The sequence below is a fragment of the Drosophila ananassae genome, chromosome 2L (assembly GCF_017639315.1).
Source record: "Drosophila ananassae strain 14024-0371.13 chromosome 2L, ASM1763931v2, whole genome shotgun sequence".
Lineage (NCBI taxonomy): Eukaryota > Metazoa > Arthropoda > Insecta > Diptera > Drosophilidae > Drosophila > Drosophila ananassae.
This window is the reverse complement of record NC_057927.1, coordinates 6,403,785-6,422,369: the sequence shown is the minus strand read 5'-3', so window position 1 is coordinate 6,422,369 and position 18,585 is coordinate 6,403,785. Positions and strand designations below refer to the sequence as shown.

At 45.4% G+C, this 18,585-nt stretch overlaps 1 protein-coding gene across 7 annotated transcripts in view; it reads right to left on the bottom strand.

The window, feature by feature from the left end:
- LOC6500631 (zinc finger protein 704) overlaps nucleotides 1-18,585 on the bottom strand; it is a 115,839-nt gene that overhangs the window by 22,957 nt on the left and 74,297 nt on the right. For 4 of the 7 annotated variants that reach the window (XM_032449457.2, XM_044714348.1, XM_044714349.1 and 1 more), the window contains exon 5: nucleotides 5,020-5,061. The exons of 2 other annotated variants lie outside the window; for them this stretch is intronic. In XM_032449457.2, coding sequence (XP_032305348.1) covers nucleotides 5,020-5,061 — 42 coding nt within the window. Of the gene's footprint in view, nucleotides 1-5,019; nucleotides 5,062-13,834; nucleotides 15,008-18,585 lie in introns of those variants that run through there. One more of the 7 variants, XM_032449459.2, reaches the window with a different exon arrangement.

Sequence of the window (18,585 nt, the reverse complement as noted above, 5' to 3'; positions counted from 1 at the left end):
CAGCAACAGTAACAATTGCTTCAGGGCACCTAAAACCACCACTAACAACAAGCAACAACGACAAGCAACAACTACAAGCAACACCATACCAGTGAGTGGAAATGTTGCCTTCGTTTTGCGTGCCATATGCGAGTTGGAAAGGATTTCCGGTTTTTGTGCCGTGGCCTTTTGTAAATTGTTTTGTTATGAAAATGCAGCGACGAGCGTCGATCTCAGCTAATGGCCGGCTCAATATATTATTTAATATGCATCGGTAATGGTCATGTTTTATTTAAGCGCCCCCACGGAGCCACAAGTTGCCTGGAACCCCCATTTTTTATTTTTCTCCTTTTCATAACGCTACTACTACACCACGAATAAAATTGGCGTCGAAATAAGCTTTGATTTTGTGTCCTGGTGCGGTAGACTTTAATATTTTTTTTTTTGGGTATTGCAATATCTATGAGACGGAGCGATGTCCTTCCATCGCAGGGATTTACGAGCAAAAAAGGCTTAGGTCAACAATAGTGTTCGAAATGCATTCAAACACTGGAAGGCATTGAAGCATCGAATCATTCGATGCAGAGCAGACTTTTCATATGCCCCTTGGTGTATGCTTTGCGATTCCTTCCGCCGACTTTTCATACATTCGATTTGAGTTCCTGGCTTATTGAACTCCAGCTCGGATGGGGGTTTCTGCAGGAGAGGAATTTTAATAATCTGGCCAGGCCAATGGTAGAGGTCCTGCCATAATTCGCCGCCCTTCGGCGCTCACCGAAATACGAAGCAAAGAAAAGCTGCCAGTCTGCCGGCAAAAGAATCCATTCAACTCGAGCATATGGCAATATGGGGATGGCCATGGTGGCCCAGGCCCTGGCCCCTGGACGAGGGGTATTGGGGCGGCCAGGGGGCTATTGATGGTGGGGATGGATATGGGCAAACAGGATACAAGAGCGGAGTGGCGCAAATGGGCGGCGGCGTGCATGTCGAGTATTTGTACACAGGTTTTGAGCCCCAGCTCGATTCGGTTTCTGGCTGCCTTTAACCTCAAGTGCACCAAGGCTCTGCTGTACCGCCCTGAGTCCCTCCCTCCACCTCGCCGTATTCCCCATTTTTGTTTTCATGGTATCCCCATTTCTGGCCTGCTCCTGGTTCTGGACGTTTTAGCCGTGGCTTTGTTTTCGGGTTTGCTTTTGCTTGCCGCCTTTTTGCAACGTTTACGTTTTGTGCTCTTGCCCCACCGAAGTTAATGCCGGTTGTGGTTGTTGCTGTTTTTGTAGCACCACAGCACCTAGACTGTGTACTGTGTACTGTGTATGCTTGTGGCAGTACGTGGTGGTGGTAGGTTGTAGGTTGTAGGCTGCCTGCTGCCTGCTTATCCTGTATGTCATTGAACCCAGTTAAGAATCGGCAGGTAACTCTCCACATGTACCTTGGATTGCATGTCAACCTAGGCAGGAAAATAAAACAGGGGAAGTAACCAGAAAACAGGGAGCCCAGGGACTTGACTTGCACTACAGCAGGATGGGAGGATAGCAGGGTTGCACGGTTGCAGGGCACAGGCACAGGCAGGACATGCCTTTGACAAGTTTTTCGCTTAATTTCCAAAGCAGCAACAACATAAACAGAAGCTTAAGCATAAATGCCAAAGTGGGGAAAAGTAACACACACACACACACTGATACACACACTGGGGAACAGTTGGAGAAATGTAAACAAAGTACAGGTAGCTAGCTGCTGGTGTTGCAGCTACACTGGCTGTTGCACATTCACCTCGATTTTGTTTGGGCCCCGGCGCCATGGCAACCCCATTTCAAAAGCTTTAGTGGCTCTAAATGGGAATTATTTTAATGTGATGGCAGGCAGGCAGGCGGGTTGGAACTCTACCTGGCGAGAAGTTCAATCATAAATTTGACTCTGATTTTCTCCTTTTTGGCCCGAAAGAGAGAGGCTTGGCCCGGCAAGAGGCAATTGCGGACTAATAAGGATGGCAAAGGCATCTACGAGATACTGGCAACATTGTGGCTATAACCGGCGGCTAATTCGTGCTTTAATGCACACATCACGATGGAATTTGGCAGAGGGGTTTCATAATTTTATAGCTGGGCCAGCCAGCTAGCCAGCCAGTCAGGCAGTCAGCTAGGAAGGCAGCCAGAAAGTATCTATATCTATGCAGCATGTGCCCAGAGGGGGAAGACGGCACTGGCAGCATCCATTCGCATCCATTGCAACTGCAACTCACAGCCCATGCCCATTTGCCGACATGTAAAATGATGCGTAAACAATATTCTGACGCATCATTAAAAACGCCCGGGCTAGATGGTGGGGGGTGGAGGGATGGAGTCCGTAGTAGAAGCTATAGTTGATGCTGAATCTGAATCAGCAGTGTGTATGTGTAATGATCATGTTTTTTGCACACAACGAACTCGAACGCGAACGCGATGATGATGACGCATGTGGTCAAGGAACTGCCCTGCCCCAACAACAAAATTCTATTTTACCCAGAAGATCGGGAAATACAGAAGAGGGTTTTCGAAAAAAAACCACATATAATACTGGAGAGGGGGGGCGAGATCCAGGGAAGGAGGAGATCCAGGGGAGAACGGGATCCTCATGTCCACCTTCACGCGCTGCAATCGAGTTCAATTGCCTCGGCCGGAGGAGGAAGAGTACGCAAGCGATCCGCCTGCCCTTTCTCCATCCATCCGCCATGTGTCCCCATCTCACACTGGCCATCTCTGTTGTGGGCTACCCCACCTTCTAGCCCCCTCTCTTTCCCGCCCACTCGCCCCATCTCTTTCAGTCGCTCATTCTGTGGGGAATACACGAACATGGCTGAATGTATCGCTTAATCGCTGGTTCATTCCTCCGGCTGTGGGCTCTTCTGGTTGTTGTTTTGTTTTCTTTTTTGTTGTTTGTTGTTGTCCGATGTCCGATGTCGGTGGTTCGGTGGTGCCGCTGTGGTGCAGCGTGCTCACTGCTTATTTATGCTGATCTCTGTAATGAGATATAATGCCGGCCGGCCGGTCAAAAAAGCAAAAGCAACAATAGTCCAGTCCCAGGAGGCGGACGGGCCGGGCCGGGCCGGGTGCCGGGTGCCGGGCTGGAGAGAAGAACCAAAACAACGACAAAACCTGGTCAAGATTAAGACCCAGAGTTTGGCCAAAACAAGAGCCAGAAAAAATGGCCACTGTTAACTTTTACTGGCACCTGACCAAAAGTGAGCATAGAAGGGTTTCTTTTCGAAAAACTATTATTTAAAATAAAGACTTTATACGAAGGACCTGGTGGGAGCTGGTTTATAGTTCTTAGATCCACCATCATCATCCTGTTGTATTCGTGATTGTTGTCGCATCTGAGAGAGGTAGAGATACAGATAGAGAAAGAGACAAAAAAACAAAACAAAATCACAGGAAAAGAAACAGAGACCGGGTTGATAAGTCGTGCTCCTCCGTTGAAATGGCGACAGAAGCGTAGCATCCACATCCACATCCACTGGCACATCCACATCTACAGTCAAAGGCACAAAAGATCTTCTCCGCTTGGCAAAGCCACTCACGTACATATGGCAACATCTCGTCGAGAATCCCCCAACTGCCCCCGATCCCCCACCAACGTCCCAGAACTGACCTGGACAAGAATCGCAGAGCTCTGGAGCCGCGACGATAAAGTGACGAAGCGGATCCTCAACACGCTGACAGAATCAGCAAACAACAAATATTATGCATACAGCTGATTCAGATTGGAACGAATCGGTTCGAGGGATAGAGTGGGCTTCTTCAGAGACGAGGAAATACAAAGAATATACAAAAGATACAAAGATATATCTCGCTAAACAATAAACTCATAATACCATCGTAGAGGGTGGGGATTGGTTGAAATTTTAAGAGAGAGTTCGCCTTTTATCAATTATATAATTTTCGTGTTGGGCTGGGACGAAGACGAACTGAGATGAACTCCGTGCGTGGATATTAATGACCGGCCTCGACCCCAAACGGCAACAAAAACAACAACAAATCAGGAAAAACAACAGCAACAACAAGAAGAAACCACGAACGTGCCCAAGTAATAAAGAAATCTTTGCAATGTGAAGCGGGGGCGTTTGGATGGATGGATGGATGGATGAATATGCTGGGATGTCGGTTGCTTCTTGGTTCTTCTTGGAAAGCGCAAAAAAAAAAATATAAGGGAAACAGCAAGCAAATTCTGCAAGGGGCACCAAGTGGGGGCATGAGGCAGCAGCTTGAGCAATTGGCAAGCGCGTCGAAGAGGCGCATATATTATGGTTGTAGAGCCATCACAGAAAGTGAGAGAAAATGGTGTTAAAATAATAGCTATTTTTTACATTTCAGCCTAAAGAAAATAGTGTAGTTACGTACTAATTACCTCTTTAAAATAATAGAAATTTTTACGAGTTAACTATATTTTTCCACTGTGCATAGGCAAGTTCCCAACCGAAATGGGCTTGAATCGCTGGAAGTTGGAGGCGGGTAATGGTGTTTCTGACTGGCAGGAAATGCTTCTACTGCCGGCTCGTTGACATTGCCCTCGGCTCGTAGAAACCGCTCCCTATTCCCTCCAAGAATATACACTCCAAGAACCACCACACCCATCAGCTGATGCAGAAATTTTGCTTAATTTTTTAATTGCCTGAGCGAAGCGGTGTTTTTCTTGGTTTTTTCAGTTCGGCTTTGTTTTTGTCTGGCAGCTTCAAGTTGGCAATTAAAAATGCGTAACGCGGTTTCTCCCAAGCCTTCTCTTTGTTCTCTGGCTGTTTAAGTTTTTTGTTTTTCGTATTTGCAACCTAAGCTAATGAGTTGATTGCCACTGCAACATCATTCAACAACAGCAACAAAACAAAAATAAAAAAAAAACAAGAGAAATAAATAAAGCAGTTGAACCATTTTTACGCTCCTTGTTTCCTGTCTCATTGAAAATTGTGATTTGCAAAAAAAAAAAAAAAAATAAAGCAAAAAGGGGGCACGGGCACTCCCAGAACCAGGGGTAACTTTCTGTAAAATCACTTAATTTATGACTTACAGTTAGCTGGATTTTAAGCACCTGAAGGCGGGGCAGACTCACCTGAAATGAAACCAAAGAGCAAACAAAAACAATTAGTTGAGAAAATAAATGTTGGGTAAGGTTGGGTAACAATTTTCTTGAGGACTTGTGTTCGGGGACTGGAGGACATTCGCCTTCGGGAAGATGGAAGGCAAACCCTTTAAGCCACATACTCATATGTGGCGACATGCCCCGTGCATATATATGCATATATAACTTTTGTTTATCTTATGAAAGTTTCTCTTCATGGCATTTTCCATGTTTGCCACAGTCGACAAGAAAAACAAAAAACTGTTCGAGATGCATCTAAATTAAAGCAACAACAACCACAATGACAAGAGTGCCTTAACTAAAGGCAACAACTGAAATAAGCAGCAATTGTTGGCTCTTGGCTAGTCGCTGGTTTCTGGTCGCTTGTTGCAGTTGCTGTAGTTTTCGATTGAAGGCAGGAGAATTGTCCAGACCAAAACCAGATGATAATAATGACGATGGCGAGCGGCCAAACGGCATCTTAAGCGGCCAGAGGGACAAGCGGACACACGGACACACGGACACGCGGACAGACGGACAGAGCCCAGCGAAGGAACCTAGCCCAACATTGTTTTTGTTCTCGCTGTTACTGTTGTCTTCCAGGTCGTTGCTGCTGCCGCTGCTGCTGATGCTGCTGCTGCTGCTGCTGTTGTTTTTCGGTTTTATATCTGCGCCTCAGAATCATGTCGCGGAGCCAGTGAGCAACATGTTTGTGCAACTTGCGAGTGCTCCAGCACTCGGCAGAGCCCAACAGCAGCAGCAACATCAAGACGCTACACGTAACAAAATTTCTACTCCATCAAGTCTGTAAGTTAGTTCTGATTGCCAAGAGTTTAAAAATATTAAAAAATAGGCTCTCAAGTAACTTGAAACATATAGTATTTTGGATTAAAAAACCAAAATCATATCGTCTTTCTTTCAGTTTAGCCAGCTGCTTTTGCTGTTGCCCGTGTGCCACATACTCTGGTGTACTGCTGTTGCAGATAGTGCCCGAGTTGCTGCTGCTGTTGCTGCTGCTGCGGCTGCCACTTGCCATTGAAGTTGCTCATCAACTTTAGTTTACCACCACATGCGAATGGGGCAAGCAATGCAAGCCAAAGTCGCAGCTTGTTGCATTTAGTCATCGTCCCTCCTCTTGATATCTCTGCTGCACGCCCCTGCCCGCTCATTCGTTACGTTCCACTTCAACACCCGTCGACCCGGCACATTGCCTTTCCCACAGTTGCCGCTGCCGGAGAGTAGAGTGCAACAGAGTTCGTTCCACTCGATTTTCCCCCATGCCCCCCAAGTCCCGATCCCCGATCCCCGATCCCCAATCCCCTGCCACTGGCTGAGGCACTGCTGCTCCTGCCACTCGTGCCTCGTGCCCCCTGCACATCTCCTTGTGCCGACTTGGCTTTGTTTTGATTTCGTGCAGTTTGTTTTGGTTTTCATATTTCTTCTGGATTTTGTATTTTGCTCATCGTTCGCTGGGGCGAGAGAAACTGGAACTGGAAATTGCACTCGTGACGTCACATTGAGGGCATTCACTTTTCAGTCAAGCGGCAGTTGCAACAGCAGCAGGAGGAGCAGGCCGTAGCAGTCGTAGCAGTCGAAGCAGCAACATGTTGCTGACAACAATCTGGGGCTGGCGCATTTGTCTTTCACCGCTCCGGCTCCATTGTCCACTTTATGAGCCACGAAATTCAAATTTACACATCGATAGCGAAGCTCGGGAGCTGCACTCATTGTCACGATAAATCAATTGGCCTCGTTGCCCCCGAACCTCTTGGATGCTGCTGCAGTTGCCACAGTTGCCACAGCAATGGGGCCATGTTGTTGCTGCCGCTGCTGCTGCTGCCCGTTGTCGGCATCTCGTTCACAGTAGCAACATGCAGCTGACACTTACGTATGTTAATGTTGACAAAAGAGTCAAGACGGGGCAACAATGGCCCCATCAATTCGTGGGGGAAAGTGCAACAGAGATCGAATGCGAATACCTTGAGCCAGGCATCCTACAGATGCCCATGCATTTTATTTATGACTTTAATACTGGAATCATGTTTATTAGCTTCTTGATTATGCCTTGCTCTATTTCCTGTTCCGCAAATATAAATATTTTCTGTGTTGCAAGTTGCAGGTCTGTGTAGCCCGCACTTTGCACAAATGCAACATTTCTATTCCCTTGACAGATTTTCCTGGAACATGCTCGGCCGCTTGACCCCTTTTAGCCACCTTCCCTGCCGCCAACTGATTTATATGCAGGTCGCATGCAAAGCGCCATGTCAACAAAACAGCTTGCCAACAAACACACACTCTGGGGGCCACGCCTCCTTTACTGCCTTACTGTTTGGGTGTTGTGGGGCCACTCGCCCCACTAGCATGTCGCGCCAGTAATGCAATTATTTTGATTTTTGTTAAACATATTTCGTACCCATTTTGTCTGCGCCTCCAACATTGGCATGGTTAGAGCAAATAAAACCGAACGGCTGACATTTTCATTCGAGTCTGACTCCTTTGCCGGCTGTTTGGGGATCATTAGGCCCAACCCCGGGGCCATTAATTTGTGCCGAACGAAACTGAAAAGTGTTTGCCAATCTATACGGAGCCACGAAGCCGAAAAGGCCAAGAGAAAAACTGGAGGCAGCTGAGAAAAACGGCCGGCTAAACGCAGCATTTAAGATAAATCCACGTCGATAGCCGGCAAGCTGGATGCCTGGATACCTGTAGATGGGTTCAAGCACCAAAGCTGAAGTGGGGAGCAGAGCAGGACAGGGAAGGACAAGGGCCTAGGCCAGAGCAAAATGGCCATCAAGTTCAATGCACAGAAACAAGTCAACGGCAGCGCACAACGAGTATTAACTTGACCGAGAGCGGAGTACTGCCTCTATTTTTTGCTGCTTCTTAGGGTTTTCGTCGTTCTTAGGGTTCTGTTGTCTGTTTTCAAAATCAATTCCCCATTGCTGCTCCATGCCCCATGCCCCATACCGCATGCCGCATGTGTTGATTATAGTTTCTCAGGTTCAATGCTCCATTTAGCCGGTGGACAGTTGCAGGGACGGTGCACTCGCATCTCTGCTGGGCGGTAAATCAGAAAAATCAACACATAAAAACTAAACAATCGCCTCATTAATTACAATTAGAAGTGTTTATTGCACAAGCTCGGCCATAAAACGGGGAGTATAGCGAAGAAGAAGCCATGGGGCTTGCGTCATCATCAATCTTTGGCCCCAGAGTCTTGACTTAAAGTCGAAGAGAGAGAGTTTGGTTTGTGGGTTTCGGTCCGAGTTGAAGCCCCAGAGTCAGAGTGGGGCGATCGCCGCAAGCTGCAGAGACATCAAGCTGGTCATTCTTCCACTCTAGAGGACTCTGCACCGAGAGAAATTTTGTCGCTAAGCTCCATCCGAAAACTGGTATTAATATTTGACTTCATAATTAACAAGCCCCGATCGTGGTAGTATTTGTTTTCTGTGCTGCATCTGAAGACAACTGGGCAACTGGGGACTCTCGAGACACCCGTGGGGCAGGCCCGGAGGCTGGCTGTAGGATTCATCAATCAACAGCTGTCACAGCCGCCGGCAGCCGGCCGGTTCACTCTGTCTTGGGCCTCGGATCTGTCTCTGTCTTGGCGGAGACCGGCCGGCCGGCCGTCCGTCCGGTGTCCCGGCCTGTCCAAACTGGGCTGTCACTCGCCGCGGCGCATGCGCAGCTCCCAGATCCGAGCTCCACGGGCAGCTTCCTGTTGCCAAAGTGCTGCCTGGCCGGCCTGCTTTTCCACTGGGCTTCTGCGTTTGAGTGGAAAATTGCCACTCGAACGGTTGACGGGCGTTTGCTTTTATGCAAATGCCTGGCGGTAATTGTTTCACGAATATTGCATAATCATGACACATTACAAATGATCCGCCGATTTCAATTCCAATTCTCCAATACCCATACCCAGCATGCCCGAGTCATCATCAATGTCACGCCTCATTAGCAACTCGCGAAGTGCACAATCGGAATCAGAAGCTCGCCCCTGTCACAAGCGATTTATGTTAGAGTTTTCTTTGCGGAGTAGACTCTTCTGTTTATTCAGGCACCTTTAAGTTTAGCAAAGACCAAGCCAAGTTTCCGGGCCATTTGGCTTTTTGTCACGCCCACGATTCTATTTTCAGGCCTGCTTTTGGTTACAGGTTACTGACTGCCGCCATCCATTAACCGGGCCATCGTTTATTTTTACCAGTATACAGCCATAGCAGCATCTGGTGGGCATTGGCTTTTAAATATTTAAGCAGCTAGCAGTGTCCTGGGCCGGGCTGCCCTGCCCTGTCGCTTTGACAAAAACACTTTCTCATGGCAACGGCCACAAAGGACTATGCAGGGAGTGGGATGGTTCGGGGGCGCAAAATGGGATTCGACTTGGGCTTTGGCTTTAGCTTGGGCCCCGACTCTGGATCTGGCTCTGGTTCCATCAGTGTATGAGCCATCGTTGTGGTGGACAGAACTGTCTATATTGGAATAAACTACGTTTATCAAACGACAACTGCGGGGGGTGTGTCAGTGGAGGAGAAATGTCAGCGCGTCCTTTTAAGAGGATGCGAGATGCGAGCATCCTTTGTGCTGTGCCAGCACAAACTAGATTCCATTCTTGGCCCCATCCCTGACAGCCCCTTTTCGCCTTTTGACGCTCTATTTCCGCATCCGTTGCCCCGGGCGGCATTTTGTTTACAGCGAAAGAAAGCAAAAAGTACTTTAATATAATTGCGAATCTATGTGAAACGAAATATTCCCCCGCCCAGTCGACTTCAATCTGAATCACCTGCAGTGCATTTGTAGTCCATTGAAATGTTGGTCAAGAGCGCATTTGGCTTCCCCTCGGCGCAGCGATAAGCGAAAAGGCAAAGCCATATTGCTCAGAGTTGTGAAATTGCACCGAGTGGAGTCCGCCCTGAGGAAGGGAAGGGAAACCTGATCTGGGAACCGCTTTTCTAATGATCCCCGGCCTTTTGGGGACTCTGTCACCGCCACTCGGGGCACATTTCACTCATCTAATTGGCCGTAAGGCCCATTTGTGCAATGGCATGGTGTAGGGCATAAAGTATAGTATGGCAGGCATATAATAGTATCACCCCATCGTGTGCGACATGTCAAAGTAACATTTAACGGCTTTGATGTTTGTCAAATGGCATTTTAAACAAATGCAACTGGCACAGGGCAATAAAGGCAGCAGCAGAAGCAGCAACATAAATAAATAGCGCTATAATTTACGCTTTTCAGTTGGAAATTGCACGCAATGTACTGCTGTAGTGCTGCCCCCGCTTCCTCCTATTTTTATTTTTTTGTATAATTATTTACAGAGCTAGTTTGGGCGGGATTTATGAGCTCGGGGCACACACCGCACACTACACAGGGTTGGTGTTCCAAGTCATAAAGCAATAATTAGCCAGTAAGCCAGATAAGCAGCCGAAGGAACTACTTGGCTATAACAAGCAATATTTGTAAGACAAAAGCAATACGGACTTTGCTCAATTATAGAACAACTGCAATAAATACAAGTGAGTACATATACTGGCCATCGTTGAGTGTCGAGTGGAAGTGAAATAAAAAAAAGTGCATGCGAGTGAATGGCTGGTATGGCTGGCGGAAAAGCCGTTCGTTCGACTCAGACAGCTTGACGCCAAAAAGCAAAAGCTGCCCACAAACAAACAAAACAATAACCCGTGCAAGTGTAATGATGATGAAGCTTTTTGCAATTGCGGCTGCCTATAACCAGTCATACAAAAGGCAATTAGAGTGCAATGGAAATTCCCGTTGTCGTTGAGTCTCTACCACTACTGCCTCTGTTTGTGTGCTGTTTTGTGCAAAGTTTTAAACAAAAGATCCAAGTGCACACTAAAATTGTTGCGGTTGAATATCAAATTATAACAGCAATAAAATCTGTACTCTGTTGAGTGACTTGGGGCTTGGACATCGTGGCTTAGCAAATGCAAATGACAATGACTAAGAAACCACAAATCAACAGTTTTCATGTTCCATGTTGCTGGTGAAACCAAAGACTAACAACTAGCTGCCAAGAGCAGCAACAGCAACATTAACACAGCAACAGCAAACAGCAGCAACAGCAACAGCAAAGGCAGCAATGACTGTTGCCTGTTGCAGGTAAGAAAACATTTTGGCAAGCGGCTTAGTGGAGATTTACAAAAGTTTATCGGCTTAAAGGCCAATGGCAGGTGCCAACTCATTCGCCATCAATCTCCGCAATCGCCGCAGTCAGATGTTGTTGTTGACTTGTCAAAATTGTTGACGAGTCGCGCCAGGCACGCCATCCAGCGTGCAGTCTGCGAAACAGTCTAACAACAACCGCACTACCAACACCAACACCAACACCACCAACAACAACAACATCAACAATTTGTAATCCTATTAACCCCTTGACTGCAATTAATCAATATTTTGGCCAAAGCCACTTGACCGGCTAAAACACGATTAAAAAACCATAATTGAAAATTGAGGGGGAAAATAGATACAGTGAGATACAGTATATATTATATAATAATAACTTTTTCAGAGTTAATTATTATAATAATTAAATAATAAATTTGCGGCCTAATTGGTCGGACTCTCCTAATGACAAATCAATCAGCTTATGAAATTCTATATGCTCATCAGTCCGATGCAAATTGCCACTTAATCCAACTGGTGTCTCTTCGAGTTTTATGCATTTATTTTAATTTTTTATATTTTTGGCAAATTAGTGGCTTTCATTATCTTTTCCTTTTTTTTTATATTTCTATTTTATTGTGCGAATATTTTTATGATATTCATTCTATTTTTTTCCGTTTGCTGTTTTGCAGCGAAATCTTCAAGGCCATGCACAATGAGTGACTTGGGGTTTTGCTCCGATGTTTTTTTTTGTTCGCTTAGTGGATTTTATATAATTTTTTCCCCTTTTCTTTTTTTTCTGTTTTGTTTGCCGCTGCTGACTGGCGGCTATTGCAACCTGTCGCAAATATTTCGACGCATTTGTTATGCTTAGCTTATTTCATTATGATGATGGCTGCTCCGTATACAAGTATTTATAAATGCTGCAGTCATTCATCATCAGCGCTGCGCTGCGCTGACTGAGTACCGGACTAAGCACCTGAGCAGGTGAGCAGAACCAGCAAACACCTAAGCGGCTAAATGCGCCCACATGCCGCCGCGGAGTTGGCCAAAAAGGGGGGCAGGCGGCAGCACTCGCAGTCCGAACAGGAAGTGGCCTTTTGAATGCTTCAAGGTGTACGAAGCGAGTTATTATTTGAGAAGTTCAGGAAAATACAGCTCTGATATGGCTTTTCTGATCTAGAACAGAGCGAACTTTGAAAACTCAATTAAAGAATTCAAAAGAAAATTATGGCAAGGCCAGAAATAATGACTGCCGGCTGCCAAAAAATAAAAAGGAAAGCCAAAATGGCAAGTGCGAAGCATACACACACTCTGGGGGGGGGTGCTCGGGCTTTTTGCTTGACCGATTGCATGGAGCGTCAAGGTTCTTTGTGAGCGAGCCCGCTTATCTACCGAAGTTGATGGGAGAAAGCGGTTCTTTTGCGGGCCATTAAAATCGCAGCAGTAAAAAATACATTTAATTCTAGCGGCTACTGACTAGCCGGCCTGCCTGCCTGCCAGCCGGCCTGCACTTCAACCTGTTTTCGATGGTGACGTGATCTGCTGAGCGTATCCAAAACCGATTAGCTTCGAACAAAGATTAAGTGGTAATTTATCATTGGATGCTCATTGGATGGCTTTCGAAATATGCTGGCTTTCGATATCTATGCCTCATCAAAAACCAGAGAAAAAAAAGGCAAATAAAATATCAAAAACAGGAAATATAAACAGAGTGCCTAGCATGCAGGCAGTCGCAGCAGAAGTCAAATTAAATTTAAATACTAAATTAAACAATTTGTATGCCACTCGAGAATTACGGTTAATAATAATACTGGCTCGTAGTTCTCTTTTCGTTTTGTCTTAAATGTAAATATTTGCCAAAAGCGAATGAACCGAGCGAGTGCTGGGGGCGAGCGAACCTCTCGTTTTTCGCATTTCGCATCCCGGGCCTCGGTTGAATGCACTGTGCCCTGGAAACAGAAGTTGAAATCTTCTAAAAATCGAATTCTGAATTATTTATGTATGTAGCAGTAGAGGAGGGGGAGGCAGAGGAGTCTGAGGAGGCAAAAAGGATCTTGGGCATAAAATTTACTGAAGCTGTTGGCTGGATGTCCGACGGGGCTTGACACTTGTTATGCAAATGCCATTCAAAGGTAAACCGGCGAGGAGCGGTTTTATGTGTTATTTTTGTTTTGAAATGTATCCAAAAGATACTGTCGTCATTGGCAGGCGGTGGACTGCTTGCTCGCTTGCTTTGCTTTGCTTTTTTGCTGTTGGCCTGCTGGCGTCACAACGCCGACGAGGTTTGCTATTGCTTTCCGGCATTGCAAGTTGCGCACGGGCAGCGGTGGCGATTGGCACGCTCACAGATAAAGATACAACTAAAGGTATAACATACACACGGATACAGATACGGATACAGATACACATACGCGAAAGATACTTTGGCCAGGCAAGCGCATTTTATAAATAGTTGCTGCTGCTGCTGCTGTGGTTGTTGATTTTAAAATGTATGAAGCTGCCAACAACACCAACAAGTTGTTTGTTGGCTTCTCCCGATATTTTTCTTTTGTCATTGCAAAAAAAAAAAAATAGTAAAAACGAACAAAAACCAAACAAAATTAATATAAAAAAAAAAGAAAACAAATAAATAAAAATTTTAATACAGCAGCTAGAGAGACAGAGATATCGAGGTGCAAACGGGACGGAGAAAGCTGAGGTGTGGGCGCATAAGGGAGATAGCCTAGCCGCCGGTTCGCTCAGCGATCGTTTTCAATTTTCGCCGTAGTTTTTGTTGCTGTTAGTCAGCGGCGACGCTGCGACGTCGTCGACGACGCCGGCGACGGCATTGACCGCTAAGAATGCAATCAACCTAGTCCAAGGCCAAGTGGCCAGCGGTTTTTATTTTATTATTATGATTGTTATTACGGGCGAAGGTGTGAGGGTGTGTGCGAGCGTGTGAGTATCTCGATCTATCTCGATCGCACTCGTATCTGTGAGCTATTGCCGTTTTTCGACCCACCCCAGGAGGCTCTTCCTCATGACTAATGGCCAAGCCCTGACTAATCAGACCGATTCCTGGTATTCCACTTTCGATAAACTGCATTACGAAGCCCCTGTTGCCAAGGGGCAAATTTGGAATTCCGTTCGGAAACACCCATTTTAGCTGCACTTCCAGGGGTGGGGTGGGGGAGATTCTGTGGCCATTATCCGGAGTAATCTTTCTGCCAGCTAAGCAAACAGTTCCTACTGCACTGTTTGCACAATATTGTTGGACAAACATTTCTGATTTATGCTCTTCAATTAATTGGAAAGCAGCAAAAAGCACCGCAATTTTCGGACCGGAATCGCCCGAAAAAAAATGATACAAAATATGGCGGATATGGCCGTGATTTATGCATTTGTATTGGGAGGGGGGGCGAGTCGTAATTCACGATTCGGTGAGTACAAAGCACAAAAAGCGTTTGGCAGAAACAAACAAGAAATAAACTGGGAATTCGTTTGGGCCGTCTAGACGCGGCTAAGTGTCATTATGCTAATTAAAACAATCGAGGCGCACTGAAGGATACGCTCCGCTGTCTGAGCTGTGGCATACTTTTGGGGGCCCCAAGCAACCACCGGCTTCGGGGCAACTTTCCAAACTCGCTCTATAACGATACAATTAATTTGCAAAACAGCAAATCGCCAGCGCTGACATGTCAAGGTTTCCCTCAGCCCACACGGATATGATTTAAATATAAATGCAGATAAGTGGCGATGTTTTTTTTTTTGTTTCTTACTCACTCGCAGAAGTCAATTAAAGGCATTAGCCTGTCGAGAGCGACAAATTACTCACCTGCAAAATGAAAAGAGGAGAAGAAAGGTGGCATTAGTATTAAGCTGGCAATTTGAATAAGAAATCTATTTGCATTTTGCATAGGAAATGCCTTTCAAATAATTATGATAATAACTGGTTTGGTTTGCGAAAAAAATCAATACATAAATCAAATATTGCTCATACGCCCCGTACGCCCGTACGCCGCAAGTCATTTCTATACAATATTGTTTGCCGAAGAATAAAAATAATGATGATGGCGCACGCAACTTCGGTGCAACTTAGTTTCAGGGGTTAAAATTGGCTTTAAGTTGTTTTTCTTTTTTCGGGAGGGGCGGGTGGCGGAGGCTTTTCCAACTTTTCCAATTATTGGCAACGGCAGAAGCGGCCACAGCACAGAGAGGCCCACAAATTGTTGCTTACGGAAAATGTCACGCAAGCTAACCTTGAAACATTATCGATTCGCTGGGAAAGCAACTCTCGGGGCCCGAATCCCAAATTGCAATTCACAAACGCTGTTGCTGCGTTTAATTGTTCGGACTTAATTAGATTCGAGTGAAAAGTGATGTGGGGGTGGGGGTGGGCCTTAAGCCTGGCTATAATTAAAAACATTCCCGATTTTTAATTTGGCCGGAGAGGGGGTGGCCAGGAAAGAGCGAAGCCTGCGCAAAAATTTCCCAAGGAGCCCGGCTTTGTTGGCGGCCATTTTGGGAGAGCACAGACAAGAGAGAAAGAGAGAGAGTAGCGGAGAGATCGAGAGCGAAAAATGCGCGGGAAACCCGAAGCCGTTATTTATGACGACCCACTGAACCACTCTGATGACGTTGGTGGTCCTCTTCTTCTTGAAGAGAGAGCGATGGGTGGAGAAAGGGGCAAAGGGTTGCGTGGGTTTTTCGCCGCAACCCTTAAAAGTGTTGCCATATTGATTTTAGTCGCTTTCCCTCCGGCGAGAGTGTGTGTATGTGTGTGTGTGTGAGAGGGCCTCTGCCGCAGTTGCTGTTTGCTGTCGCTGTCGCTGCCTCTGTCGGCGTTTCTCGTTTTTCATGTCTGCCCTGACCTTGAATACATTTGCAATTCCTTCATGCCTCTGCCAACTAACGCCTGTGTGTGTGTATGTGTGTGAGTGTGTATCTGTGAGTTTGTTTGTCGGCATTTCGCCTTTGCCGCTGACTTTGCCCAACTTTTTCTTTCGTATTGGTCAGCGCGTATGTTCCTCTGCATTGGTATTTCTTTCTAACAAATTTTCTATGCATAAAACAAAAAAAAAAATACAATTAACTAATTCACAAAAAAGTATCTGAGAAATTCTGTCATGTTTGCAGCTTAGGTGGAGGCGAATTGGCTCTGACTTGTTGCAAACATTGCGGGAATTTGTTTGGCAAGATGTGCTGATTTGCGTGGTGAATGAAGAGCTTTTAAAATATGAATTATGACCGCATTGCCATGACTATACTTCTCGTGATTTATAGCTTCAAGATACATAGATATAAACGTGAAAGTATGTATCTGATTATTGCTGCATCTCATGTCCTGCCCCGACTTTTGCTGCCTGGCACACATTATATTATATTACATTAAGCCAAATGCCAGGGTTGGCTGTGACATTGCCGGCATTAGAATTTTAATGCAGTTTTGCTGCTTCCCGCCCACACTGGCTTTGGCTTTGGCTTTGGCCTTTCAGGGGTAGAGGGGGGGCGGCGAGATTCTACAGAGCATGCAGCGACGCAGAGAATTTCTAGCTCCGAGGCGTGTCGACGTTATTGCTCTGCTTTAATTAAGCCGGCTTGCGTCCACCCACCACCCCGGCCATCCTCTGACCCGCCCACAAAATGCAAATGTCAACGAGCTGCAGTTGATGGCTTTTCTGTTTTTTTATTTGTTTTGTTTTTTGTTTTTTTTTTCTTTTTTTTTTTTAGCCCACCCACGCCTTGTGCTTGTTGCGCACTTGAAGAAGCTGGCAAATAAGTTTTTCATGACACGTGGGGCACTATCTGGTTCAGACTACCCTCCAGGTGCACTTTGAGAATATAAATTCTATTTATTCAGATATTTTAATGACACAATATAGTTTAATCCATACAATATTTATGGCTTATTAAAACAGTAATGCCCATTATACTTTTCCTTAGGTAATTTTGGCTTAATTTGTCTATCAAGTTAGAAAATTGTCAGGTAATTGCCGGCTTGAAATTGCGATTAGCTGGCTTATTTCTCGCCGTGCCTGGGAGAATGGCATTTGTTTGGCAAACCCCTTCCCGGGCCTGGCACTTAGTGGCTAGTAGTGATGTAAGCAGAGCGATTTTCGAGCCATTGTTTGCCGGGTTGTTGCATTTGTTTTCCCACTCGGGGACGGACGGGACTAGGCACTCGGCAAACACCCCCACACCCTGAAGCCTCCTCGCATAACACTCGCATAACACCTCCTCCCCTGCTCCTGGCCGATCAGTCAACTGAGCGTATAATTAACAAAGATTGCCATATCAAAAACCAAAACAGAAAACAACAAAACTGACTTGCAAATGAAATCACCTGGCGATCACCTGAAGTTTTGTATTTTTTGTTATTTTGTATTGCCTGCTTCTGTGGCCGCTTGTTTGGCTTTTAATTATGGCGACTGCGGCGACGCCAACAATAAATTTTCGATATATATATATACAGATGCACAGGCGTACATAGATATATATATAAAATTACAATAATGAACTTAATTAAACTCACTTTTTACAAAATTACAAAATATTTTGTAACTTTTCTGGAAACAAAATCAAAAACTGCTATTTCAGTGAACAGCCAAAAAGTTGTGCACATGGCCAAAATTATCGATAAAACACAAAAATGGAGATAATCTGGCGGGATTTTTTTTCTTTTCTTATGTCTATATTCCATTCTACTTAAAGAAAGTTCAAGTCATCAACTATCAAAAGGGAATATGGCAAAAAAGAGCTTTATAGTGCTGCTCCTGTCGCACTGCTATTTCTATGAACACAGCTGTATATGTATGTATATACTGGTATGCCAAGATATGTATGCTGGTGGGGGGAGGGCCGCTCGCACGTTTGCATATTCATGGCAGCTCGCATTATTAATTCATTTTGCGCAATGCGAAAATTAATTAGCCATGAAAAGTGAATCGACCGCAAAACAATTCCAACAGCGATGCATTCACATTTTCAAATTGTTTATTATACAATTAAGAAAAGAAGAATTATCAAGCCCCCGGCCAGAAGAGACAACTAGATCTCCAGCTAGACTGGGGAAACGTTTTAATTTATGGCCGATATGTCACTCACACGGAATAAATGGAAATTTAAGTATGAGCCAAAATACATGTGTTGTCATTAGCCAATGATTTAGCCATTGAATCAAACGCATAAATATTATTTCTCGGATGGCTCTAACTGATTGCGAATTATTATAGTAGCATATCGGCTTAAACTGAAAAAATTGAAGGCTTTTAGCCGAGATATATGGCTTAATAATGCGGGTAGTAGGAAACAGAAGCTGCCTGGTGACATCAGAAGTGACAGCAAAAGTGGGTTATAAATAGCCTTCAGCCGCCACCCTAATAAGCCACAATTTGTGGCCAGATTTTCCATTTT